This window comes from Meleagris gallopavo, chromosome 5 (genome assembly GCF_905368555.1).
Source record: "Meleagris gallopavo chromosome 5, MGAL_WU_HG_1.1, whole genome shotgun sequence".
In the NCBI taxonomy this organism is placed as follows: domain Eukaryota; kingdom Metazoa; phylum Chordata; class Aves; order Galliformes; family Phasianidae; genus Meleagris; species Meleagris gallopavo.
The window spans coordinates 53927487-53953946 of record NC_139408.1 but is presented as its reverse complement, the minus strand read 5'-3'; the positions used below and the strand labels follow the sequence as shown (position 1 = coordinate 53953946).

Below are 26460 nucleotides of genomic sequence, written 5' to 3'. Positions count from 1 at the left end.
TGCATCTGTTTTATGTATTTGACTAGTCACTTCAGAAATATTTTCAACTCGTGGGGAGCATTTACAAGCGCAAGAGAAGGAAAGGCGACAAATAAAGGTGAGAGAATACATTTGCCAGATAAGAATAATGAGACGTAAGCACTGTGGACAAATATCCACCTCTCCACGATCCATCCTGTATGTGACCCCCAGTAAGGATTCAGCGATTTCACCTGGAAAGTATTGAGACGTTGCAAGGAAATCTTGCCTGTTAATAGGAGGCATAGGTAGGAGTCAGCTACATCCACATCTACAGTAGCACAGATTTATACTGCTTGGTTTGGAGGTATTCTCAAGCTGTCAGTTAAAGTGGGCCAGCTGCTACTAGCTGCTCATCCAAAGCAGCACATGACAATATGAAGCAATAGACAGGAATGTACAAGGCAGGATAATGTCTAAATAAAGGGCCTTGTGGCCTTCTAGGCAAACCCTTCGTTTCCGCAGGTGAACTTTGGCCATAATTCCTACTCATGAATTCTTAATCTTCCTACTAAAAAGCACAGACGTTGTCCTCTGTCTGCCAGCGTTTGGGGCTTATTTCCACTCTTTTAGTCCTGTTTGCTTTTAGTCTTACCGAGAGCCCTGTCTTAATTGGCCCTCATGCAAGTGCAAACTGAAGATCTGTCTCTGCTCTGAGCCCCTGCTTCTTTCCAGGTTACTTAAGCTAACACGGTTTTGTCTTTCCTTCTAATCTGGCTAACCCTACTGACTGGGCTGCAGATGAGGAAAGGAGGCTGACCACAAAATGCTGAGAAGTGAACTACCTCTGGCTTCCTTCGAGTCCTTCTCCTGGTCCCAAAGGAATGCATGCAGGAGGCCAAATGTCTCAGGAAGCAGCTGCCACTCTAAATACTTCTAGCTGGGGGTCGATCCTGAGATGGTGGGAAAGTTGAACTGGTTTGGAAAATGTTAGTGAAATTGCTGTCGAAACCAACTTAGCAAAGAGCTGCCACCCAGCTCATGTTTCAGGGGCTTAGAGGAGATAAGGAAACCCCCTAACAGGGCAGAGGCATGGAGCTTTTAGCACTTGCTAAGTCAAATATTGTTTAGGGTAAATAAGCAAAGCTGTGGTGCTTCATTACTTTGGAAGTAAGGTGATTTTTTTTTTTTTTTCTCCTCCCTACTGAAAGATGACAGATGATTTTTGCAATGGGTTGCAATGTCAGGAAAAGATGTCTGCATTCCTACATCTGAGAACTGCAGAGTAAGAGAGGGACTTCAAGCATGCTGTAGTCTCTGAGACTGTATTCCGATAGAGCTTCAGGAGCAGGGCTGCATCCAAATATGGAGAATGCATGTTCATGACAAGGGAAGAAAAGCTGGTTGCATTAGCAGCTTGCTCTATTGCCTGTCTCGTATCCAGAAAGCTTCAGTACTGCAAGTACTGGGCTTAAAAAGCAATACACAGGTTTGATTCAGCCTATTTATATCAGCCTATTTATATCAAAACTCATCAGATGTGAACTGTTTACCCTCCAATTAATGGAGTCTTTAGGGATATAAGATAAATCATTTGATCTTTGCTTTTCCTGGGATAAGTGATATATTTTAGGAAGGTCATGATCACTTTTTTTTTTTTTTTCTTGGAACATAAATTCTCATGAAAACAGCGTGTTGCTGTCATACAAATAAACACATACAAAGCTCCTCTGAAGGGAAAAAAAGCACCTTCCTAAATTCTGATTCTCCCGATCCCTGGTGAGTTTTGGGAGGGTGGGATAAACCAATAGACCTATGTTTGCAGAGCAAGAGGATTTGTATTTCGTCAAGAGTTGCAGGCAAGACCGACCTCTGCAGGACAAAGTGAAAAAAGTCTAAGGAAAAGCAGACTGAATGAAACTGGTCTGTAGCAGTGGCATGAAAAAGCAAGCATTCATCCTTCGTTTGGAGAAAGGCTTTCCTCTCCTCGTTTTTCTTGAGCTGAACTCACTGTTTACAGAACAGGGCAGAGGAGAGTTCTGTTTGAGCTCCAACCTTTCCTCCAGGTGATGCATGACATGGTTGTAAAACTCTTGCTGCTGGTTTTATTCATGGTGAAAAACTCCTTGCAAAGTGATTCTCTGTCCCTAAGGCAGGCGACACTTCGCTCTGAATTTAGATATTCAAACGATGGGGAAACTCAGCCTGATGCCACAGAATCATAGAATGATAGAATGGCCTGGGTTGAAAAGGCCCACAATGCTCATCCAGTTCCAACCCCCTGCTATGTGCAGGGTCACCAACCAGCAGCCCAGGCTGCCCAGAGCCACATCCAGCCTGGCCTTGAATGCCTCCAGGGATGAGGCATCCACAGCCTCCTTGGGCAACCTGTTCCAGTGCCTCACCACCCTCTGGCTGAAAAACTTCCTCCTAATATCTAACCTAAACCTCCCCTGTCTTAACACAGAGGGTGTTAACACTTTTGTAAGCCTCCCAGAACCAAGCTTGAGATGGGGACAGGGTTTGTGGGTCAGTTTGGGAAGTGTTTCTCCTTGAATACACTGATTTTTAGTTTAAGCCTTTTTTTCTTTCTTTCTTTTTTTTTTTTTTTTCTCCCACCTTTAGAGTCTTGGATCAAAAAGTTGCCTTGACTGTTTTAATGGCTGCTCTGGTTCTTTTCCCTCTAATTACTTGCCAGTGCCAGAGTGAGTTGTTCTTGTACAGTCAGCACTGCAGATTCTTTTGAGACCCCAAATCAGTGGAATAAAACCTAGTAAATCTCACAAGTTGCTCAGTGAGCAGTGGAACTTGTGAAGTCAGGCTTCCTGTGCCTCTTCAGTGTGGATTCTCTGGTGTCTAATAACACCAGTGTCTCTGAAGTGATTGCATGTGTGTGTTCTCTGGTGGCTGATGAGAGGTGAGATCACACTGTGGTTCTTTTTCCTCTAAGATGTTTCTAACTTGGATCTCTCCCCTTTTCCAACATGTGTGTAAGAAGTAGGAACTCGGTGTGTTTGAGTCCTCAGCCCTGCTGTCAAATTTGCTTGAAGTTATCAGACAGTTTTAAGAGGGAGAGGGAGTGAATAGCACAGGCTGATGCACACATACACACACACGTGCAGCTGGGTGACCATGGGCTGGCCACTGAGAAATGCAGCACTCAACTCTATGCTGTTCTGCTTTTCTCTGGGTAGGCTGACAGGGAAAGGAGGTTTTGCTATGCTGTCAAGCTCTTAAATATACGACTGGATAGAAAATGTAACAAAAAGTTCAAATCACTACATACAAAATAGCATCAGAGAAATCATGGCAAAAATGTAGTAGTGTTGAGGAGACAATCGTACCAAAATTGTTGCTTGAGGATGCTGTTCAAACATCCATTGCTTGAATTCCTTAAGCTCAGTGGGTACTGTTCTGTGGAAAAGCTGTTGTTTTTATGAGCATTTAACAGCACAAACTTTATGTGTCCTTCCAATTTTTAAAAATGGCAAGATAGCATTGCTGACAGTACATCTGGGATCTAGATGAATTGCAGGTCATTGTTCTGGGTATGAGGGAGTCAGGGAGAAGTTCTGTGCTTGCATTATGCTATTATGCTGGAGATATCATTTCATTATCACAATGATTCCTTATGGCCTAAAAGTCTTTTTTACGTCACTTTTTAGACTTTGAAGACTGAGGGAAAAAAAGAGGTTATTGGTGAAATTGAGCTTTAGGGATGTGGTTTTAAGTGCTGGAATGTTCTTGGTTTTTTCATGTGTTCTTGCTCTTTGGCATTGAGAAACACAGCCTTGGTTCCTGTTTCATTTACAAGGGACTTTTAACCTTGAATTCCATTTCTACTAGTCATTTTCCAGAGCCACAACTGGCAGCAGATACCCTAAGTCTTGTTTGGATGTCATGTTTCTAGATCTCTGCTGAGTTTCAGGATTTGCATCTTATCTAAGTTCCTTCTGTCATTTGTTGTTCACTATCCCCTGTTACAATCTGTTATTCCCCTTATTTCCATCATTGTTGAAACTACACAAACCCATAAGAGGAGAACGAGTTCTCTCCCCCAAAGAACCAATTGCTTATACTTCACATTACCTCCATGTTATGGCCATCAGCTTGCTGCTTTCATTCTCCTAACCCTGCAGCATTACATGGGAAATAACTATTTTACTTCAGGTAGAAAAAAAGTGACAAACTATGAGCACACATTTCCCCTTCCATAGACAGTATAACTGATGAAAGTTGGGCAAGCTGCATATCAAGAAACTTGACCAGTGGTGTCATGGCTGGTAGTCATCTGACAAGGGACCACTGCTGTTCTGCTCCATGCCAACTGGCAAACACCTACCATAACCAATGCAGCAGAAAAACACAGCAATGCACAGTCCAGAAATACCTATGTTATTCCTTATATTCCCATTTTGGCCTTTTACTGACAATTTAATTATGACTTTACTTATTCTTCTGTAGTTTGTGCTCAGCAAAAATACATTGGAGCCGATCAAAACATCCGTACTTTTTGGACCAAGGCAAAGTACTGAAACAATTGATTTGAAGCAGGATTTTGTTTAGGCTGTGCCGCAGTTGCTGAGCTTTTGAGCTGCATCAGCTCCCTTCTTGCTTCCAAAAGGCTTTCTTTTTGAATCAACTCACTCTCTGCTCCACAGCCATCTGGCTTCCAGCATTTTCATCCCAATCCTCTTCATACACAAGTGCAGATTACAGGAGTTTGTTCCAGCTCCAGATAAGTAAGTAGTAGCTGGATCTCTCTCTCACAGCTGCCAAACCACCACAGTCCATCACAAGAAACACAGCCCAGCTATGCATCACAACCTACAGGGCTTTGAGGTACTTGGCCTGCAGCCCCTATTTTGTCAACTCACGTGTGTGCAGAAATGAATATTGAGCAAGAATAAATATCCCAGGCTCCCAATAGGAAAATAAAAGAAGTGTCTGCAAAGTTGATTACAGCAATTGATGTTTTCTTTGTTGAGGACGTTGCCTTTTTGCTATTCCACCAGAAAATTTGAACCAGCACTAGTTAAACATGAGGAGTGGGTTTCATTCGTCCATATGGAAATGCCTACAGTGCAGTCCTTCATACTGTGTTAATACTGCACATTTCTTTATAGCCCATTGAGAGAGAGGCACATGGGGTGTGATTTATCTTATTGCAGACCTCCAAAACACTTCAGATGGACTAGAACTGGAAGTGCTTCACTGTCTCCAGTGGCTGAAGGGAGCATAAGTGATTATAAAACAGACGTCTAACTGGAAAATTCACTCTAGCTCCTTAGAGAAATAAGATGTGAGTATGTCTGCAATCTGTTGATTTGGGTAATGCATTTTTGTTCACCGTGTTCACCAAGCACTGACTAGACACGAGCATCTTACGGTGATTCTAACAACCAGGTATTTGCAGCTGTGACACTGTTACCACAGGCTATAGATCAGAAATTCCTCCAGATCAGTTGAAATGTGCTTCCCATCAATATCAGGTAAGGATATGTCTCTTTCCCTTCCTTTTTGATTGTAGGGAGGGAGCTGGGGAGAAAGCCACATCTTTTGCAATTCAAAACGGCCAGAGTTCCCATCTGACTTTCTTACAGTACGCTGGGAACTTATGGAACAGAGGATCTTGTTTCACACACATCTGTCTTTTCGAACCCACATCACCACAATAGCAAACACTCGGCTTTAGTGACCTCCTGTGCCAATACTTCTGTCTCATTGGGAAAGGATTTTCCTCACTTGGCAGGTGAACATCTAGATTGTGTCTCATATTCCATCTTCTCAGAGCCAAGGCTTGCAGAACATGCGTTATGAGGGCAGCAGTCTTAAGGCCTCAGGAGAATAAGCCAGTGTTATTAAACCTGTGCTTTTTCCTTTTACAACAGTATTTTTCTACCTGTGGTCTCTGTGCCCCTGGGAGTCTGTAGAATACTTTCAAGAGGTCCATGAAAAACAACCAACAGAAGCAAGCCCGTTGTCAGTTGGTTTAAATTCTCTATACAAAGATCCATACCTCTTCTGTAAAAATTTTAGGGGGCTTGTTAATTGAAAACTGTTGAAAACTGCAGCTCTATAATGTCTCGCGGAGTAATTTTTCTAAGTGCTCAGATGCATGAAAGGTCAGAGGGTGATTTATTCTAGCTCGGTGGTTAGCACAGTCACTCTGGGAACAGCAGTTGCTCCAATAAGCACTTAATTATTTTGTACAAATGAGAGACTGAAAAAGACCTACCTCAGAATATCCGATAGCGCATTAAAGAAGGAAAATCTCCAGGCAGATGAGAGGCTCAAATTGGGCAGGAAAAAAACCTGAAGGTTAGTACATCTCTGAGGAATGTTCCCCCTCAATACTAGATATAACAGAAACACATTTTCACACATCACTCTTCTTGATGTTCAGTGCCATGTGGGATCTGTAAATGTTTCTCCTTGTGCATGTGCTCAGTGTTGGAGAAGCTGCACTCATGATTGCCTTTGAGTGTGGTAACCTCAAGGAGAGGGTGCTGAGGCTCTGGGTTTGTGAGTGGGGCACCGGAAGATGTTTCATGGTGATGCTTATCATGATGTGTCTCAGATCTTTGATATGAGCAACAAGGGCAAGACAGGGAGAAGGGCAGAGCTTTGGGTTGGATGTGCGGAGTACGGGTGGTGTGGAAAGAAATAGGTTAGACTTGTGCATCCAATGGGGCTTTACAAAGAAGGAGGGTTACTTCTGCCCCACAGTGTTTTTCCTGTTGGGCTTCCACGTAGCCTCCCAAGGAGAAGCAGACAAGGATAGGCTTACAGTTCTAGTAGAAATGGGACATGGTTAAAAAAAAGAAAAGGATCAGCTTGGAGGTTGAATAGTTTCTTATTCCTAGAAAGAGCTATAATGGAAGTCAACACAATCTACCACTTCCCAAGGGCTTTGTTATACCATTCAGACATGCCGAGGAACTATAATTGAATTTTTACTATAAACAAGTGTTGAGAAACATGTTTCTTATTTAGGTCGATTCATGTGTCCATGTCCTTTTTTGCTTCTTTGTTAGTCAATAGAATTTCTGTTGCTGCAAGTGGGAACAGGAAGATAACATTTTAAGTGGGGAAGGGCAAACCTCTAAAAGTTTACAGACCTCAAAACTATCAACCTATTTTGGGGTTTTGAAAAACAAAATGTTTACCTTCACAAACTTGCTTTGCCTGTAATTTGAACTCATTTTAAATTTCAAAAACAAACATTTTCTAGGGAGCACGTGTATGTATCAAAGAAGACTGATGAAAGCAAAGCAGCTATAGGTCAGTCCTCAGTAAAGGATTTGGGTATGTCCTTCCATCAGACATTCCAGTGTTTCCTCTGTTTTATTTGTATTTGCTATATTTATTGTTTGTATTTGTTTATATGTTTTTTTTTTTTTTTATATTTGTTGCAGCCTCTCTTTGTTTCTCTTTTCATTCATTTAAAGTTTTCATCTATTGTGTCTCTGCCAACTCCTCTTGCCTGTGGGTTGCATTTTCTAGCAGGAGGTTCTACTCTGTTTAGAAAACATGAATCCAATAATGAGGGAAGGAACTTTTAAGCTTCACTTATTGGCATCGTCAAAGAATTTGGACAGTTTCAAACCTCAAGGGACATATAGCTCAGAAAGCAAATGTTTAGATATGCTAAGGCTTGGATGAAGCTTATTCTGCTTAAGACTTAGCTTTCTTGTCAATGGCATTTTGATACTTACACCTGAGTTACTTTTGCAGGCTGGTACTGTTTATGTAAGTGAATAGGGTTCTTATTTGTATTACTGCAACAACCAAACAACTGGGCACAATAGGGAGATTTTCTTTATCGAGAATTGAGGTACTGAAGAGAAAAGATGAGCTTTCATCTGTAACTTGGTATGTTCTGACAGTCATGTATTTGATTTCTTAGCATTATGGTTGTCTGCTAACACAGAAGGGCTGGAATGGGAGTTTGGAAACACAGTGAGAAGATTGGTTTGCATTGTCTTTGACATTATATAGCACAAAAACAATTTGGCAGCAATAATTTAAAAGTACTTTGAATTAAAATCTTTTTACTTATTGAAGAACAAGAATATGATTATATGATTCCACGAATATTTCCAAATCTTGCTTTCATCTTTATAAACTCCACTCGGCATATTTGTGTTTGTTGTGGCTTTTAAAGAGTTGCGTTCTATTTTTTCATCTATTCAGAAAGTTTTGGCGCACAGCAGTAGCAAAAAATGAATGCTGAAGAAAGGCTGAAGAAAGCTGAAGGCCATGGAAATCTGTGGATATATTCTCACACCATTTGCAATGGGTTTGAGTCAAAGCTTCGTGAAATCATTCTGAGCTGTCCCTTTGACTCCAGTTATCTTTGGCTCATGCCCAGTGAACGGAGAGCCAGTTGATTTGTATTTCTGACCCCAACTTATTTTTATTTATTATGAGTGGACACCAGCTGTTTCTTTGTTGTCTACAATATACTGTCTGCCCTTGAACTTCAACATTTTCCTTCCAAAAGGATGATTTAGACTTTGTCAACAGTTTGCCAAACCAGCAGGCTACCTTATAATTTTGGACTTTGGACAGACCATGAGCGGCTAATCTCCCACCCAACTTTGGACAGATACATAAAGTGAAATATGAAAAACATACACAAGGCCTTATGAGATGGAAGTATTGATAGACAGGGCCACAGTTGGTGTGTACCACCTTTGCTGTTACTTTCAATTAACAGTCTTCTTGAGGAGAACCTGGATTGGGTTTCTCAGCCTTACTTCATTTAAGTTGATAGTCCTCAGCATCCAACAGTGGGATAAACCAGATTCCTTAGCTTTGTTTGTTTTGGCCTACCGTGTCTCTTTATGAGGAAAATGGTCAAAGTAAAGTGCTTCCTCTGTGTATTTTGACAGGAAACAGTACTAATATGCTTTCCTTTTGTCGTATGCCTTGCTCTTTTCTCCCAGTGTTGTTTAAATATTTTCAGTCCAATGACATATTTATTAACCCACCACTCTCTGCATGGGGTAAGACTTTGATTGGCCCATCTGTAAAGACTCTCGGTTAAGGTGGTTTTTTCAGCGAGAGTTAATAATATTACTACTATTCACGTAAAACTCTGAGACAATCTCTTTAAAAATGGAGCACATTTATCTAAAACAGCTGGTTAAGAGAGCATGAGGGCCCAGCTAGAGTCGGCAAGGTCGGGGGTCAGGGTTAACACCAATCTCTGTGGAACTTTGAAGCTGACATTTTACAGATTATATGTGTCTCAGTGCACAGTGGGCATGGCATATAAATTGGTCTTAGAGGCCCCTATTTGTTCTCTGCATTTTTATGAGCCCACAGAGTTGTTCTTTGAAGCAGCACACACAGAAAATAAAAACTCATTTTAATGTTGTGGAACTATTTGCAGTAAATCATGTTAACATCCTGGCTTTTCTTTGGAGAGAAGGAGTGTACATTTTCCATGTTCTTGGGTGCTGCGATTGCTTCAGATTTAATCCTGCATTTCTCTTTCTAACCTCACTTCATACTTCTCATCTTCTTTCCTGTTCCCTACTTTGGTATTTACGTGGTTACTCTGTATGACTGAACAAATTTAAGCTAGCGAGGACACCCTCATTTTGCTTCATGCAGTGACCTAGCTATTGCTAAAGTTCTTATTCTTTTGCTTATCAAAAATCCTCTGGCGCTGTAAACCTCTTGCTATTATATGGTACTGTAGCCTTACAAGAAAGCATCTGATTTCAAAGAGACTAAGTTCCATTCTGGAACTAATTATATCATTTACTTTATGGATTTTTTTTAATTGCTAGGTGTATAAGCTGGAAAATGCTGAATTCTGGAGAGCCACAAGGAACAGACACTGCTAACAGAATCTGCTGGAGGTATTTTAGCCACCTAATTAATTTTCAATAAATGCTTCCAATAGGTAATTTGCTTCTGGCCAAATGTAAATCAACCGGAGACAAATAGGGTTAAAATTAGAAATGTGTGATGGGGGCAATGTTTATGGACAAAATAACCTGGCACTTCTAGAAATAACTTGTTGACAGTAATAGAAAATTAGACCACACAGATGTTAACAAAAACTAAGCTTTGCATGTTGCATGGCCCCAGTAAAGTTCCTCCAGCTGGAAACATAACTGGTTCCTGTGTGAGTGTCACTACAAAAAGCTTCCCTATCCTTAATTTTCCCTTGGTACAGATTGTATCTAACATGGCCTCTGTCCTTCTCTGTCTGACATGCTTCTAAGATGCCTTCTCTCCGTGTTTGTTTGCGAATACAGACCTTACTGTCCACTTGAGACCTCCAGAGAACCTCAGAGACACTCCAACTAGCAGGAATACACTCTGCGGAGCTCCAAGCTTTTATGTCACCGAATCATAGAATGGCTTGGGTTGGGCAGTAGATCAGGTTGCCCAGGGCAACATCCAGCCTGGCCTGAACCCCTCCAGGGATGGGATGCCCTCTAGCCTTAGAAGTCATCTCCTTAAAGGCATATAGTAGCTGAAACACAAAATCCCGATGAATAATGTTTTCGAATTTTATTCATTAGTAACAGTGTTAAGCTACTTCAACTTCTGAGAAAAATTCTGAAAAAATAAACATCTTGCATATTTGCTTTTTTTTAAGTTTCCTCACCCCTCTCACACTTTCTTCACTCACAGCCTTCTAATTCTGGGATAAATTCCCTTGTCTTCTCCTCCAGAAAACAAGGTCAGTGTCTGTCTTTCCCTAAAAGGGCTAGTAAGAGATTCTTTTTGTAACTTCCACCCCCTGTGCCAGATGGCCCTTGGGTGGGTATGTCAAGTGATGAGGGTCTCCCGTGGAGCAAGTTCTTTTATAGGGCCTTTCCTGCCCTTAAATTTAAACTATAAAAAATTAGTTTGTCCTGGATAGTAGGAGACTATCCACAGGGACTTCCATTTGAAAAAAGGGTTATTAAGATTTGATGCTTCGTTATTATGGACCTCATGTCACTTGGCTTTCTAATTTAGAATTAATTAGACAGCTTGATTCAGAGAACATTACAGGTTTGGTGTTACTTGGTACTGAGTGTGCTTGTGAGCTGTGGATACTGGAACAGCCTTCAGATAAACAGGGAGATTTCTCAAAGCTGACTTTCATGGGCAGACTAGCAGTAGCTGTAATAAGACATGGTGGATTTGCATGACATTGCTGACCTGAAACACAGGTCACAGATAGCTATGGACTCGACAAATATAGGAGCTGTTAAAGAAACATAAGGACAAGTCACCTTTGGAGCCATGCAGTTACCCTTCTAGAAAAAAGCACATTTGAATCTTTAGCATTATCTGAAAGTGAAAGTCAGTGGCAGAAGCTTGCGAGTTGTATAAACTTCTCTAAGCATAAAGACGACAAAGCAAACTATGAGAATTCTCCAGGTATTTTCCTAACGTCTGTTACTGAAAAGATTCTCGCAGGATCTTCCTGTTCTCAGTATCCTCCTGAGTTTCAGAGAATTTAGGTCTGGCCGTGCTCTGTAGATAGGATCTCCGTCAAGTTCAGCAAAAGGGCTTGGAAGCAAATTTGCTTGTTGGTGTAGCAAGAGTTTTTGAAACTATAAAATCATGAGGGGGTCTGGAAAATTTTGTTCATCTTTCTGCAGTCTCACAAGGTTTATTTCTGTCACTTTATTTTTCCGTGATGGCCAGTGTATGGAAAATGGCAACATATCAGACTCCGTTCCTGTCTCTAGCAGCCCCAAACAAGGTTGTGTGCTGGCTCCCACGCTGTTTTCCTTCTTTTTCTTGGCCGTGCTGGCGGAGGCCTTTTGCTGACATTGAAAGAGGAGTATTTATTTAGTTCTGTACCAATGGAAAGTTTCTCCATCTGCAGTGCCGCTCATCAGAGATCTTTTTTTTCAAATGACTTTATGCTGGTAACCTGTTCAATTGAAGGCATTTGTTTAAGCAGTGACCATTTTGCTGAGTGGTCAAGACTGGACAACAGAACACACGCTACTGCTTTTCTCTGGTCCAGGAGATCTTTGCTGGTTAATAAGAAAGATGACATGGAAGGCTCTACATGCTCATGAGGTTAGCCATTGCATGGCTTCACATTTTGGCTGTGGTCACTACTCTGTAGTAGAGCAGGCTTGTGAAAATAAGCAATAACAATGCTTGTCAAACAGTCCAGCTCATAATGCTCCGACCTGGTTATAAAACATGGGTAAAATACCGTTGCTCCATCAGAATATTTAAGCTATATAGGCTATGTGATTGGGCTTGTCCTATTTGTGAAGTTAAATGATGGTAGGAAATACCTAATACCCAAATCTTGGTATATTGACATTTTTTCCTCACTGAGAGCCAAAAATGCCTGGACCCTTACTATATGGCTTGAAAATTCTTAAGGAAATATTTTATGATTGAAAAAAACAAACAAAAAAACAAACCAAAAAAACCCCCACACACAAAGAAAACAGCTGTTGCGATTTTGATGGAATAATGCAAATCTGTCTGGAAAGTGTGCTGCATTGACCCCCCACAAGAAGAAATGTGGTGGCAGCGGTGCTGTGTCTTTGAAATAAGTTCAGAGTTGTGCAAGGAAAGAGCACTGTTCCTTGATATCCAGGCTAATTCCACTCATCCCATATCCAGCTACTCTTATAACTTTTTCATAGCCCTGGTTTCCAACATAACTGGCCAAGCAGAACGTTTTCTGGGTTCATTTTTGCTTAGATCAACAGGAGCCTTCAATGTTTTTGATGCAATAACAAGGAAGGTAGATAAGTGCCTCACTCAAAATGAATTGTACATCTTGATGGAGAATTCCATTATCAAACAGGTATTTTAGATGGCTTCCCCACAGTGATGTTCTGAAGTAGTTTAAAAATGGAGAAAGGAAGCAACTGGATTGAAATGCTGTGTAGAGATGAGGACAGATCGTCACCTGGCATAAATTTCTATTGCTCTGATGAAGCCAGTGGAGCCAGACCATTTTATACTAGATGGTGATTCAGCCCACAAAATTATCCTTCTATTTCCACTGTTAATTATGATCCATGCTTTTGAAATTCATAGTCAGATGAATAATTCTATACTTAACATTGTGACTAGTCATGCATTTGAGGGTTACAGGAAGAGGGAGAAATAACTATAAAGACCAATATAAGAGCAATATCCCTCAGAATCTGATTCCATATGGTATTTAAAAACTATTTTTCTGCTTTATCACAGAGGAGATGAGTTGGTTAACCTTGAGTCACACATAATAATCAAGACTCATACAATCAATGATGTCTTATAGGAGATCTAATTTTATAACCCATTTACCTACAATAGTGAATTACGTATGTTTGCTAACATACGCAACCGCAACGTGAGAGCTCAAATGAATGAAGTTACTGTGAGCTCTTTTCACTGCTAAAATGTTGACTACTGATGGTGATAACATCAGAGAATTGAATCAGTGTGGGATAATAGGGTCTCAGCTTTTGGAGAATGACAGATTTTTATTCCTAAAATTAAGTTAAGGTAAATAATAGCGAGTATTTTGTAATCTCAGTGCTAACCAGTACCACAGGTTAGTTAATAAGTTACTTAGCAATTGCTGGGAATATTTTATTTTTGAATTTATGGACATTTGATACAGTGCCGAATCCATATACTGCCTTTAAATATAAAAAGCATAACAAAACTCTACATTTTCTGCATTAAGCTAGACATATTTAATTAGCAGTAAAGCGTGAGGCTGGGAGCCAGGAGGTCTGGGTTGTAACTGCTGCGGGGATCCTTTGGAAGCACTCGCCTTGCCTGTCACCTGGGAATCAAAGCCTCTCCAGGGAGGTTTTGCCACAATGGAACTTAATTTACGGGTGTTTTTAAAGCATTTTAAGGGGCTGAAGTGGGAGGCAGAGGACAAATGAGAATTGTGTGGAACTACTGCACGTTCTAATAACTGTTAATGATGGGCACATTATAGAAAGTTTATAGAACAGCCAGATATTTCTGTACACACCGAACCTATAGCCTATTGCTTCCAAAATCAACAGAAGTCCCACACTAAACCCAATGAAAGCAAGAGCAGTCCTTGTTCTAGGCCTGTGTGAAAAAATGGCGCATGGGCATCTTCGTAAATTAAATGGAATTCTAATTTTAATCTGAAGACAGGCTCTTCTTGAGTGTTGTGTATAGATTTATTTTACTGTGCTATTGCCACTTTCCATATCTGTTGCCAGTCACAGTTCATTTGAGCTCTCATGTTGTGATTAAACACAAAGTGAATGAACGAAGATGGGAAATGCCAGCGTACATAAATCACACAGGCTGCCAGTTGTTCTCCATTTGCTTCCTCCTCCTCTCCCCACACCCATGATCAATGCTTCCTGTTTGCTTCACTCAAATGGAGGTGCAGCCTGATCCTGCCTAACTATACATGATTTATAAAGCCTCTCTGTTCCAAATTTACCATTTTTTTTTCTGGGGAAAGCCTGAGTGAGCTCAACTGAAATGCTCAGGTGACTCAAATCCAATTGGCCTCCATCAGAATTTCAAGGGGCAGGGAAAAAAGATTGAGTTTTCAGCCTTCGGTTACATAAGGAAAGCCATTAACTTACATGTATCTATTCCCACGTGTCCATCCCAGCAATGGCTCCTACTCCTTGCCAAAGAGTCTTTCACTTCATTGCCCGTTGAGGAAAATGGAAGGAAAAGCTGGTGCTACATTTCAGCCATGAGTGGTAAGATAAGAAATGTGCTCTGGTCTGCTGGTATCTATTTCTTTCTTTGTAAGAAGGTAACAGGCATGATAAGTGGAACAACAACAACAAGATGGTAAATCACTCAAGGAAAACTAGATCTCTTTTGTTTTGTCCCAAAGCGTTTCATTATAATCATAAACTATAAGGTGTTAAAGGGGTTAACAGGCTCTCAACTCATTGTCAACTAATTATCTTTAAGGTGTTGTCATCACATACTAATCGCTGGGTTCGTGCCAGTTCCACCGCTGGGAGGTGCCCAACCCCAGGGTGACCTTCTCTCACCTAACAGATGCTTACTTCATTAACTTCAACCATCACTTGCCCCCAAAAAAAAGCTTTTAGGAACTTTCATCTTTTTAAAAGGGCAGGGAAAAGAACCCTAATAAACTGGTAGCCTGGTTAGCAGTAGGTGATAGCTTTAGCTTAAGGCACCATGGGTGGCTAAGATGTATGAGAAACAGATGTAAGGCCTTTGGTGATAGGTCTGCACTTTCTATTTATTGACAAATGAAATAGGCAATAGAAGGCAATTAAAAGCCAATGATTGCACACAAACAGTGAAAACCATAACAGCAGAGAGGAAAGAAAAGCAACAACACTGTGCAGCTCAGCTCGTTCTAGGCCAAGTGACACTGAATTGGGAAGCAAAACTGTGATTTTTTTTTAAAGAAAATGCTTTGAATTTGAAGTTGAGGAAGCTTGATATTTGTTCTCATTTTTGTGTTCTGCTTTTCCCACAATGCTTCCTGGTTACAAAGCACTTTCCATTTGTTTCTTCCATTTGTTTGACTCTAGTGGGCTTCACAGAGTTTATTTTAGTACTGCTTTTAACTGATGCAGTGATTGAGAGTGAGAATCAAATGTGAATAAGCAGCAACAGGACAGCTCTTTCTTGCTGTGTCTGAACGTGTCAGTGGTTTGACATCAAACTGCAGCTTTGATAACCTCTTTGGATTTCAATGTGTTCTTAGCAGACAGGTGAGACTAGAACATGAACAGATAAATTCAAATGCCTGCACTCAGCTTCTCCTAGGAGAGAGATCGATCATTTTTTTTGCTAATCTTCTGTCCTCAGGAAATAAGTTTGCAAAGTCATTTATCTTCTAAAGAACCTGAGGAGCTGAGTTCTGCTTGTGGGCTGACCTCCTGACCCTGGAACATGTAGATAGGTAATATGGGGAAGAGGAGATCTTCTTTGTAGGCGCTTTAACAATCATTTTATACCCAAACCTGGGATAACACCTACTTTTCACTTAATATGTTGAAGGTGCAAATCCATTGCCCTAATTTAAACGTGCCTTTATTCTGCAAACTACAATTTTGCACCAGAGGCAAAGGGAAAAACAGCTCACCCTCCCAGGATGATGTTACGGCCAAGCAGAATCTCATTAAAAATCAATTCCTCGTGTCCATAAAACAAGTTTATTTTATCTTGTGGGAGCCTGCTGTTAGCGCTCACACAGTCCCATTGTGTGGAATGCTTGCCTCTAGTTGTATGCCAAGCTGCACAGTGTACCATTAACGAGTTTCAATTTTATGCTAAGCTTTTCAATATTTTTGGTGTCATTTACTGCAGGTTATTTTGCCAGCATGTGGTGTCTTATAACATATGTTATTAATAGTGATGACATGTTTAGGTTCTGAAGGTTTAAACGAGACCTCCAATATTTACATTTATAAAAACGGGAAATGATGAGAGAAGGACTGTGATTGGCCACTGAAGGCTCCAGCTGTGCAGGTATTCATCCTAACCCTTGCAGGTCAAGGTTTGCTGGCCAACTGTTACAAAAACATAACGCAAAACACATTTTGTAAGCGCCACAAAGCACGTCAATACATGTTAATTATCTATTCATCTGCCCTTTTTGCAGAGGATAGTAGGAAGCACACATTTCTGACCTCATGCTTCACAGTACTCCATATTCACAAGGTGTATGAGGTGATTACATGCCACCCTGGATGATGCAGGGGGTGCCCTACTGAGTTACCTTCTTTAATATCACAGCTAAGTGGTGCTTTGTTACTGGGACCATGCTTGTACCTGCAAGAAAAACAAGACAAAACACATTCACTTCAAACTCAGAAAAAGAAATCTGACTTAATGCACTTTCTGTTTCCTTGCAACAGATTAGGAATACATGCATGCTCAGTAACTGCAGTTCTGTTGACCTGTAGTGATTTCAGCTGCTGTAACTCCATTGTGTCTCTGGGTCTTTCATCTACAGGGCTTTTAGACCTCTGTTTATCTGTGCTTCCATTTCAGAAGTTGCTATTTGGGATTTTTTAGGCACTATTATAATCAATAAATAATGAGGTTGTAGAAATTAAGAAATGCCAGTGTTGAAAGCTAGGAAGAAAACATGATATGCTGAAAATATTGTGAATCTGTCATGTGTCTGTCTTGGGGGAGCCACAGTTCTAAGAACCAGATTTAATTAGGGCAGTTAGTCAATGATGACTATACTGTAGATTATGGTGCCTGAGTGATGCTTTCTAGTGCTAGAAAGTGATTCATGTTTAGGAATGATAAACACGGAATCTTAAATGAATAATAACGCATTCAGTAGCAGCAGAAGAAAGAGTCTAATTTCGTATTTCTGCTGTGCCTAAAATTCCTGGGCTAGGGTTTTCAGAAGGACACTTTGGTTTTATTTAGGCAGCCAAAAGCGATTGCCTTTGCTCACTTGGATTCCCTTAGAAATCCCAGTGACATCAGTGGACGTTTTCAGCTCAGCACAAAGCTCAAGCATGGAAAACGGCAGCTTAAAGGGATGCTTCCCATTAGCTATGTGGAGTTGCTGTGTTTGTAACAGGTAAATGTGGGTAGCAAGGAGCTGATGGTCACAAATGTGCCTGTGGGCCCAGATGCAGAATTTCCTGTGTTTAACAAAACTAGGCATGGGCATGAGGCCAACGGGGTGAAGATGAACTGCCTTTTGTTCTTCTTTTGCTAAGGCAAAATGGCATCCTCGAGGGCATCATCTGTTTATTCAAAGCGTTGCGTAAATGCAACATATTGAATACGTAATAAACCAATGTTTCTTTCTGATCAGGGCAATTATGTCAGGTTTTTAGATGCTTTGTTTTCCAAAATTGTCCTTTCCCAAAATGAAACAAAATGCATTGCGCTCAGAAATCAAGTACAGGACCTTCACACGTGAAAGTCACACTCCTGTTCATTGTATAAGCCTTAGCAATAAAGGAATACCACTTCACATCTTCAGTCTAGCTGAGGACAATGGCATGTTATGTATAACAGTGGTGTTATCTGCTGTAATCTCAAATGCTTGAATTAAAATCCAGACAATAAAAAATGACCTCATGCTAGTATCTCTGAAAGGGATCATCATAGAGCACAGCCCGGAGCTGTCTGACATATCAGTTGTTTGAATCATCCTCAGAAAGCGTGGCTGGGCACCGGCAAAGGCTGTACAGGGAGTGGTGGGGTCACCATCCCTGGAGGTGTTCCAGAACCATGGAGATGTGGCACTGTGGGCAGTGGGCATGGTGGGAGTAGGCTGGGGTTGGACTTGGGGATCTTAGTGTTTTTTTCCAACCTTAATGATTCTATGAAGGAGTATGAAATCTCTGTTCTCAAATACCTTTGGGCATAGGAGATGGTTAGTCGAATTATTTTATTTCCCAGTTCTCTGAATTGGAATTTCTCAATAAATAAACTCAGTGACAAAGTATAACTGAAATTACAGTTATGGATTAAAAAAAAAAAAACAAAATTACCTGACTTCACATTTTTTCCTACATCTGTATTTTCAACCTCCATTCCCCCAAGAAAACTTCTGAAAAGTGCTGTGTTAGACATAGGGTGATCCATGTGTGGGACAGCCACAAGGAACAAGGTTTCACAGGTCATGTTGTTTGCAGCAGCCCTTGATGGTAGAACTCCAGCCCCAAAAATTACAGCTGAATTTGGATTCGGCATCATAAGAAAACACCTCTGAACTGGAATTCCCGCACTACAGTCAAGACAGTTCCACAAAGCTCCCTCTAAAGTTTCACTCAGAAGGTGGTGACACACTGGAACAGGTTGCTCAAGGAGGTTGTGGATGCCCCATCCCTGGAGGCATTCAAGGCCAGGCTGGATGTGGCTCTGGGCAGCCTGGGCTGCTGGTTGGTGACCCTGCACATAGCAGGGGGTTGGAACTGGATGAACATTGTGGTCTTTTTCAACCCAGGCCATTCTACGATTCTATGATAGACAAAGAATCATTTGATCTTAAATTTGTTAAATAAGTCAGGAAATATCACCTTTTTTTTTTCTTCTTAATAATAATTAATTGTTGTTTTTTAAAAGTAATATTCATTGGAGTTTTTCAAGGCAACCAAACAAGCCAGGCATATCTTGTTGGTTTTCACTGAGAACTCAATAAATCAGTCATACTTTTACTTTAAAATTTTCCTTACTGGTATGCAAGCATTCACTTAGGCAGGGCTAATTATGGATGGAAGAGGGGACCTGCATTCACGCAGCTCCAGGAACAGGAGCTCAGCTGGGTGGTGAGCCAGCCCCTGTCCCACTGCGCCTCTGCACTTGCAAAAGCTGCTCCTGCATGTCGGCTTCCGGCGCTGCAACGCCAACTTGAAAAATGAAGCTGGTGACTTTTTGTTTTATTGTTATTTATCTCCTCTTCTTGGAAGTCTCTAGGCTGGCTAGAATTTCACAGCAAGGCCCCCTGAAGTCAGTGGGAGTGAAGTGGTTGGAGTCGGAAAATTGGGGCCAACCGGAATGATTTGATCTTTATTATTGATCCTCCTGGTTTGCACTTTATTGCTGTTTTGGGAAGTTGTCACCACTTCACAGAGTCACAGAAATCACAGAATCGCCGAGATCGGAAAAGACCTACAAGATCATCCAGTCCAACCAAGACTTAAGTAAGGCATCCCTTAAAAACCTTTCAGATTTCTGGGAGCCCTCACCTTTCTCCAGTTCATCTGTGGGATAAAGGAAGGAAGTGTCTGGCTCGCTCACCTTTCCTGTCTGTCTCTCCTCTTCAGGACTCAGAAGACATTTCCTCTCCTTGGCTGGATTTATTTAATCTCAGCTGGTCTTACAATTAGCAAGTATCCCTCTGTTTTAAAAGTAGGCCCCAATCTCCTGTTGCCTTCATAAGGCATCTTTTCCAGAACATGCAGCTCCTTTTGTCTCTTCATTTCAAAATTCACCCCCACTTTCTGCTCTGCCCTCCTTTGTTAGGTGACCTTGAGAAGCTCTGAAGTGATCAAAGTCCCCTACTTTCGTTCTCTTCCCTCCCTGCCCTTGTGTATTTAGCAGAGTTAATAAAGAAGGTGGTAGCCTTCTCTTTGTCCAAGGCATTTGAACAAGCCATCAGCAACATGTAATGATCCCCCTTTCTTTTTATTAGCTAAGTGCAAAGGCACAAAACTTTCTCTGATCACCTCCTGTAAATTCTGGGACATTGCAAGCCAAAGGGAGCCAAGAATGAAAAAAATCTCCAGCTCAGAATGGAGTTTGCAGCCTCTCAGCCATGCACTGAGCAGAAATCACAAGCTGCGTGTGGAGAGATTGCCCAAATTGTCACTGAAGTTAACATGAAATTTTATAGTCTTTCCCTAGGAACGTATATTACTTTAACAAAATAAAAAGACTTTCCCTTATCAAGCATTATTCTTTAACATTTACAGTTTGCCTGACATACAGGAGTAATATTCCATGGTTTGCTACAACTTATAAGTTTATGACCCTTCTGTGGCAGATCAGACTAAACATAATTCATTCACAGCTACTTAGTGTTCTGGGAAATAAACCCCTGAACTTAAATAACTATAGTGTGACCTCTGTAAAATATTATTTATGGGTTAAGAACTATTATTATGTATATATCAAGATGTGCCAAAGGTTATAAAACAAACACTAGTCAGCAAACTGCACTGTTTACTGGCCTAGTCACTTGTGGCTTTCTTTCTGGTTACAGTTCTACAAATATATGTAAATGGAGAGAAATATTACTCGGCTGCCTTGGTAATTAGAATGATGTTGATGCTATAGAACACGAAGAATTCAGCAACAAATGATCTCTATCGTAAGAAGAATGCCAAGGTACAACACTGACTGCTACAAGGAGGCAGCCCTGTCAGAATCAGCAGGGAAATGATAGCTGTCCATCTGCTATTTGTTTGTAAATCAGTCCAACCAATGTAAGGGGAAAGCTCCAGGCACACACATGGGGAGGGAATGTCAGGTTCTCTCTCTGATATCTAACAACCCATGAGAAAACTGGGGAAGTGTGTGGTTGTGCAATCACTGCTCTGCTTGTTCGTGTATAACCCACCTATGGCAGAACACATCTTGTGCTCAAGGCTCCTAAAGTGTTTTACAGGCAGAGCTGTATAGACACATACATCAGAAACATTCATGTTATTCAAAAACACATCATATAATTTTATGTGAGAAATCTGTCCTAGTTTATTCCCCCCTCACCACTATCCCAAAACTGAAGTTTGATTGGGAAATGAACCACCGACTCCCTTTGGACAAGTTTTATAGCAGTCGAGCGCAGTGTTGCAGCTCTGATCCCTGTATCCCTTTCTCAGACAAAAAAGTTCTCTGCTGATGCCAGTGGGGCTGCAGTAATTACTCAGTGAGGACAGATGTATCTGCACACAGGTTTTGCTGTCTTTCCAATCAAGTCAGTGCTCAGAGCACAAAAATGTCTTCCATCCAACTCTGTCTTCAGACATCGTGGTTTCAGGCATGGAAGGTAGGTGCTAATTACTTTGCGTGGGGAAGCAAGTAATTTTTTTCCACCCTCTGAAGTTTTTTTCTCTTTTGAAACCTTATTTATTTATTTATTTCCTTAAACTACAAAAATGGCTGGTGACCCTGCACATATCAGGAGAGTTGAAACTAGATGATCATTATGGTCCTTTTCAACCCAGGCCATTCTATGATTCTATGAAATGCTGAGTAAATAAGAGAGCTGGTGCCAGAAGAGCAGATAGTCCTGTGGTAGGGCATCCAGGGAGATGCTGAAGACCGAAGTCCAAGTCCTTTTGCCAGTGTGGGATTTACACCCTTATGCACCATATTCCTTGGTTGTGTCTTGTCTGCTGACCTGTGTCTGATGCTGACCAAAATCCCACTCTGGGCTGAGCTGCCTTTCCCCTGGGAGCTGAGAGGAAACCAGTGCTTTTCCCATCAAAGGGTTTTGATTCAGCAGAATCTTTTAGCAGAAGGATTCCTTGCTGCCCTACCAGTTAAGCATTCTTTTTTTGTATTTGCTGTGGGGATGTGAGGTGCCTCAGGCCATTACATACCTTCACATTTCCTTCATAAAGTGAACCCTTTGTATCAGTGATACGTGTGGAGCAAATCCAAATACTCACAGAAGTTGTTGTATTCATTGGTTTGAGGCTGTCGTTGTTAAATGATATGGTTGTATATTTTTCCCCAAAATACATTCTAACCTGGGACAACATTGTGCTGTTTGATTGACCTGGCATCCACCTTTTGTGTTCCATCTTCACTGATGTTTGAAGAGCAATGAGCAGGGAAAGACTGTAGAAAAGTGCAAGCTAATGGTATAAATCAGAGAGGAAAACTTTTCCTGTGATTTGTAGTGTAAGAATGCAAATTAAAGATTCCAGTTTAGTAGAAAGCAAAACAGATCTTAACATCAGTCTGGTCAACACTAGGAAAAGGAGGTTCCAGGAGTGGGGAATAGTAGCCAAGAGTCCTTTCTTGCCATTGAAGTGAGCTGGAGTTGCACGAGTTCAATAATTTTCAGACAGCCCTGAACTGGATGAAAACTAGCACAGTGAGTTACAGGAGCCAAACTGCTCACTGAATCCTTCCCAGCTTTTCTTAAAATACGGCAGGTGCAGACATAGCCACCAGTCTGAAGGCATATAGGAGGAACTGGGTCAGAGCTGGCAGTGCTGGATTTGGTTTCCAACGATGTGGAAACGAGTGGCATTTCCAAATATTTGGTTCTTTTTGCTAAGTCATAGCTTAATGTCTGGTCATGTTGGTTCTTTGCTGTGACCTGCTTTAGTCTAGCTGAAACTGTGTGGTGGGGGACATGGCTTCCAGAAGAGCTGTTTGTATCCTAGCTGAAAAAGCAGAACACAGTGAGCCAGGATGTGCAATGCACATACAGCATTTAGGAAGCCTGAGCCAAGGAGGAGAATGCTGGTAGGGTAACTGGGCGACCTGAATTCTTCTCCTGGCTCTGTTCCATCTGCAGGGTGTTATGGGGACAGCGCTTTGTCCTTCTTTGGTCTGCTTTCCTTCCTCCTTATGGCTGATGTTGATAGCCCACTTCCTAACGCAGGGCAGTCCTGTGCTCATTTGGTTCCCCTTAGGCACTGCCGTAATACAAATAATATTACAGATCTGAACATTTTTGCTCTTATCCCTCCAATAAAATTAAATATGTATTTTAAACGTGAGCTCCTGTGGGCCTCCTGCTGTTTTTCATTTACTCCCCAGGGTCATTTGCAGCTTTGATTGCACATGAGGCTCTAACAGTTACATTTCAGGCCAGAGCTGTTAGTTGAAAGCACAGCCGTACACGGTGTGCTTTCCCCAGGCCCCCAGGGGGCTGCTCTGACTGAACAAAGTCAAATTAAAGCCCATCATAAAATTACAGCATGCTTTTCTGTAAAGTTTGCCTTATACTTTTCTGGGCCTGGCCTTCAGGTTTCATTAGGGACAGCATCCAGCTGAGCTCCCAGCTCGGTACCAGTGTGCTGAGGGTACCCTCTAGCGGAACAGGCACCGGGAGCTACCAAGAGAGGGCAGGGATGCAAAGAGTGGTGTAATACGGTTAGTGCTTCCTTTTACCTGCCCACAGTGCTGGCGTGGCAGTGCCTTCCAGGCTCACATGAGCCCACAGGCTGAGCATGACGTTGTGTGGTCAATGGTCTTCAGAGCTGGGAAGACTGAAATCTGAGGTACCGCGGTGCACGGAAGGGATAGGCCTTTCAGAGGTGAAGTGCCTCATTGTAGGAGGAAGAGACACTCTTCCTGTTGTCCTAGGTTTTGTAGTCTTTCTTTCTTCAAAAGGGTCTGGGTTTGCCTTCTGGCAGTCCATACTACAACAGTAAGACAGATCAGCATGGTTGGTCTCTGTCCTGATGGGGATATGGCATGTTGGTGGCATTCACATCCCAGCAATCTACAGAGCACTGCGAATCTTTTCACTTCCCAGCATTACTTTTTTGGAAGATGCAACTTATTAAAGCAATAGAAGGGTATAGGTAGCATGTCTTGTGTCTCGAAGGATTGCAGAAAAGCTCAGAACATCTAATGGCAGGAAAACACACATGCAAAAAGATGTGTACACTGCTGGAAATGCTAAACTTCCTTCCCTTACAAAGCACTGCATTCCTCTCTGCCTTATGACTAGTGGTGCCTCACTAGGTGTTGCTTGGTTTGAAAAGAAAAGGGGTAGCTCCATCTAGAGGCGTTGGATAGTCGACAGAAACCTGGTTCTTCTAGCTCTGTGCTTACAGTTTCTGGCTGACAGTGCTGTGTGCATGGGGTACTTCCCCTTGAGCAGCGCGGCTGCATCTTCTGGTTTCTCAATGTTTAATAAATTCTAAAACTTTGGATTAAGGCCTTGAAGTTTTAGAGCAATCCTAAGATACTGATTTTCTTCCCTGCTTATTTCAGAGTGAATTGCAGCTCAGGAGGAACACCCATATGTATACAGTTTGCAGCATCTGTGCGCAGCCTGAAGCTTCCCAGCAGAAATGGGATGGACAGAAATGTTTTGACCATCGTTCCTCAAGTGTTTCTCTCTGTGTCTTCACAGACATCTTGGAACTTCTCAGTGCCATGTGTAAGAGAGGACTGCATTTGAACCAATGTTGAGCTTATGGAAAAGATGGGAAGAGTGTCACTGTGGTAACTCCCGTGGAGTCGAGGATGGAGACATGCAGGTAACTTTTATGCATAGGTGTGCACCCACACAGGTATTATTCCAAGCAATTAGGAATCTAACAATTCATATCAAGGAGTACTTGGGATAGAATCTTGGGATAGAATCTTCATATCACAGATTTGTGACTTAAATCTCAGCAGAGGCGCATACACAGCATGTTTTCTTGCTATCAGTAAGGAGGAAAGCAGAAACACAGGGACACATCTGTGCACAGCATATCCCAGAAGTACAGGCCTGCCATAGCACTGTGTTGGTATGCTGGGCAATGTTTTGAGGTTTGCTTCTGAACTAAGAGGAGAGTACTTTGTAATGAACTGAAGAAAGAAATCTGTATGCTTTATGTAGAGTTTAAAGTCTTATAGTGCCCAACACCTCTTATGTGGTTCTTCTTCATGTCACCTAGTTCAGGTAATTGTTCATTTCTCCCTTTGCACATTCTTCTTTATCATTATGTTCTCTATAGTACATTTACCTCAGTATACTCTGTTCATTCTAACCCTTTCCTGCTTGCTTTTCAACTTCCATCTGCTCTATAAGTATGAAAGACGATAGGTCTTGTGGTCACAAGAAAATGTGCAGATAAATAGAGACTACTGGTGAACTCTTTCATTTCAGTGGTACAGGGTTCAGCACTCGAGATGATGAAAAGAATGTGCAGTTCTTGGCAGATGGAATTTATTTATTTATTTATGATGAAAAAAAATGGAATTTAATGAGAGACACTGCAGGAAAGTGAAAGATCAGACCAAGCCCTGGCCAAAAGAAGAACCTTGAGGGCTTGTTGATTCTTTGCCAGTGTTAAAGGAGTCGACTCAGGTATTATTAGCTAATACAATGAGTCTGCAGCATGTACTCATTATAGCCCCATCACTTTAATACATTTCTTTTTCTTTCCTCTTTAGCCTACTTACTGTTACACAATATCTACTATTGTTTTAGTGCAGGTCATAGTTCAGTCTTTCGAGGACTTAAAAAAAATAATCAAATTTAAATTGCTCACGAAAAGAAAAACAACTTCTTAAGGAGCAATATTCATATTAGATAAACACATCTGGGGGCCATTTGGAGTGCTAGTTCTTAAACAGACCTCCTGTCCCCACTGCAGTGGTTTGGTGCACCGAGCTCACTGTCCATCATTGCTTCACTTCCTTCAGGCTCTCCCATGAGAACCATGCAGTCAGGCACAATTGGTGCTGATTTCTCACAGAGATTACTTCTCACTCAATGCAAGCAGATGGGGTGTCTCTTTGTCTCCTGGGGGTCAGAACATGGCAGCCTTCAGAGCTGGCTGCCAAACTTCCCTGAGCCTCCTCAGCAACACAACCCCCAGCTCTCCATATCTGGCATAAATCTTCTCCCAGAGACATGATGTTGGCACCTGCACAAGGTCTGCTGCAGCTGGGAGGCTGTGTTGGTGTTCTGGAGGCACACAGGCTGAATACACCCTAACCTTCTTTTTCCTCTGCCATTCATCTAGCAGTCTCCAGTAGGATGGCAGAGCTATATACATGTAAGTTTCTTCTAGTTACCTTAGGAGCACATGCCTAGGTTTTCACACCTATGAACCCCCTTCACTGTGTCTTAGATAAGGGCGCAACTTAGAACTTCTCTGTTCTGTAATACAGACCTCTTGTGATATTTGTAAATATCACGAAAATGCTTTTGCCTGGGTATTATAGAAAAGCTTTGACAAGGTCTGCTTGTGGGTACCATTCAGACTGTGGGTTCAGAAGTTCTACCTTGCATCCTTTGTGATGGAGATCCAGCAGCAACTCCAGTTACAGACCTGAGGTTCTGTTTGTCTTACAGCAATACCTTATAATGCCCTGGTGTTTACCCACATGCTTTTTATTTACTTCATG

The 26460-nt window shown here is 41.6% G+C and overlaps 1 protein-coding gene across 2 annotated transcripts in view; it reads left to right on the top strand.

The window, feature by feature from the left end:
• The window catches only part of PRKCH (protein kinase C eta), a 172950-nt gene that overhangs the window by 29867 nt on the left and 116623 nt on the right, over window positions 1-26460 (top strand). Inside the window, exons 1-2 of one of the 2 annotated variants that reach the window (XM_085225805.1) lie at window positions 14640-14654; window positions 24470-24596. In XM_085225805.1, coding sequence (XP_085081931.1) covers window positions 24522-24596 — 75 coding nt within the window. In that variant the 5' untranslated portion in view covers window positions 14640-14654; window positions 24470-24521. Of the gene's footprint in view, window positions 1-14639; window positions 14655-24469; window positions 24597-26460 lie in introns of those variants that run through there. The other variant, XM_085225804.1, reaches the window with a different exon arrangement.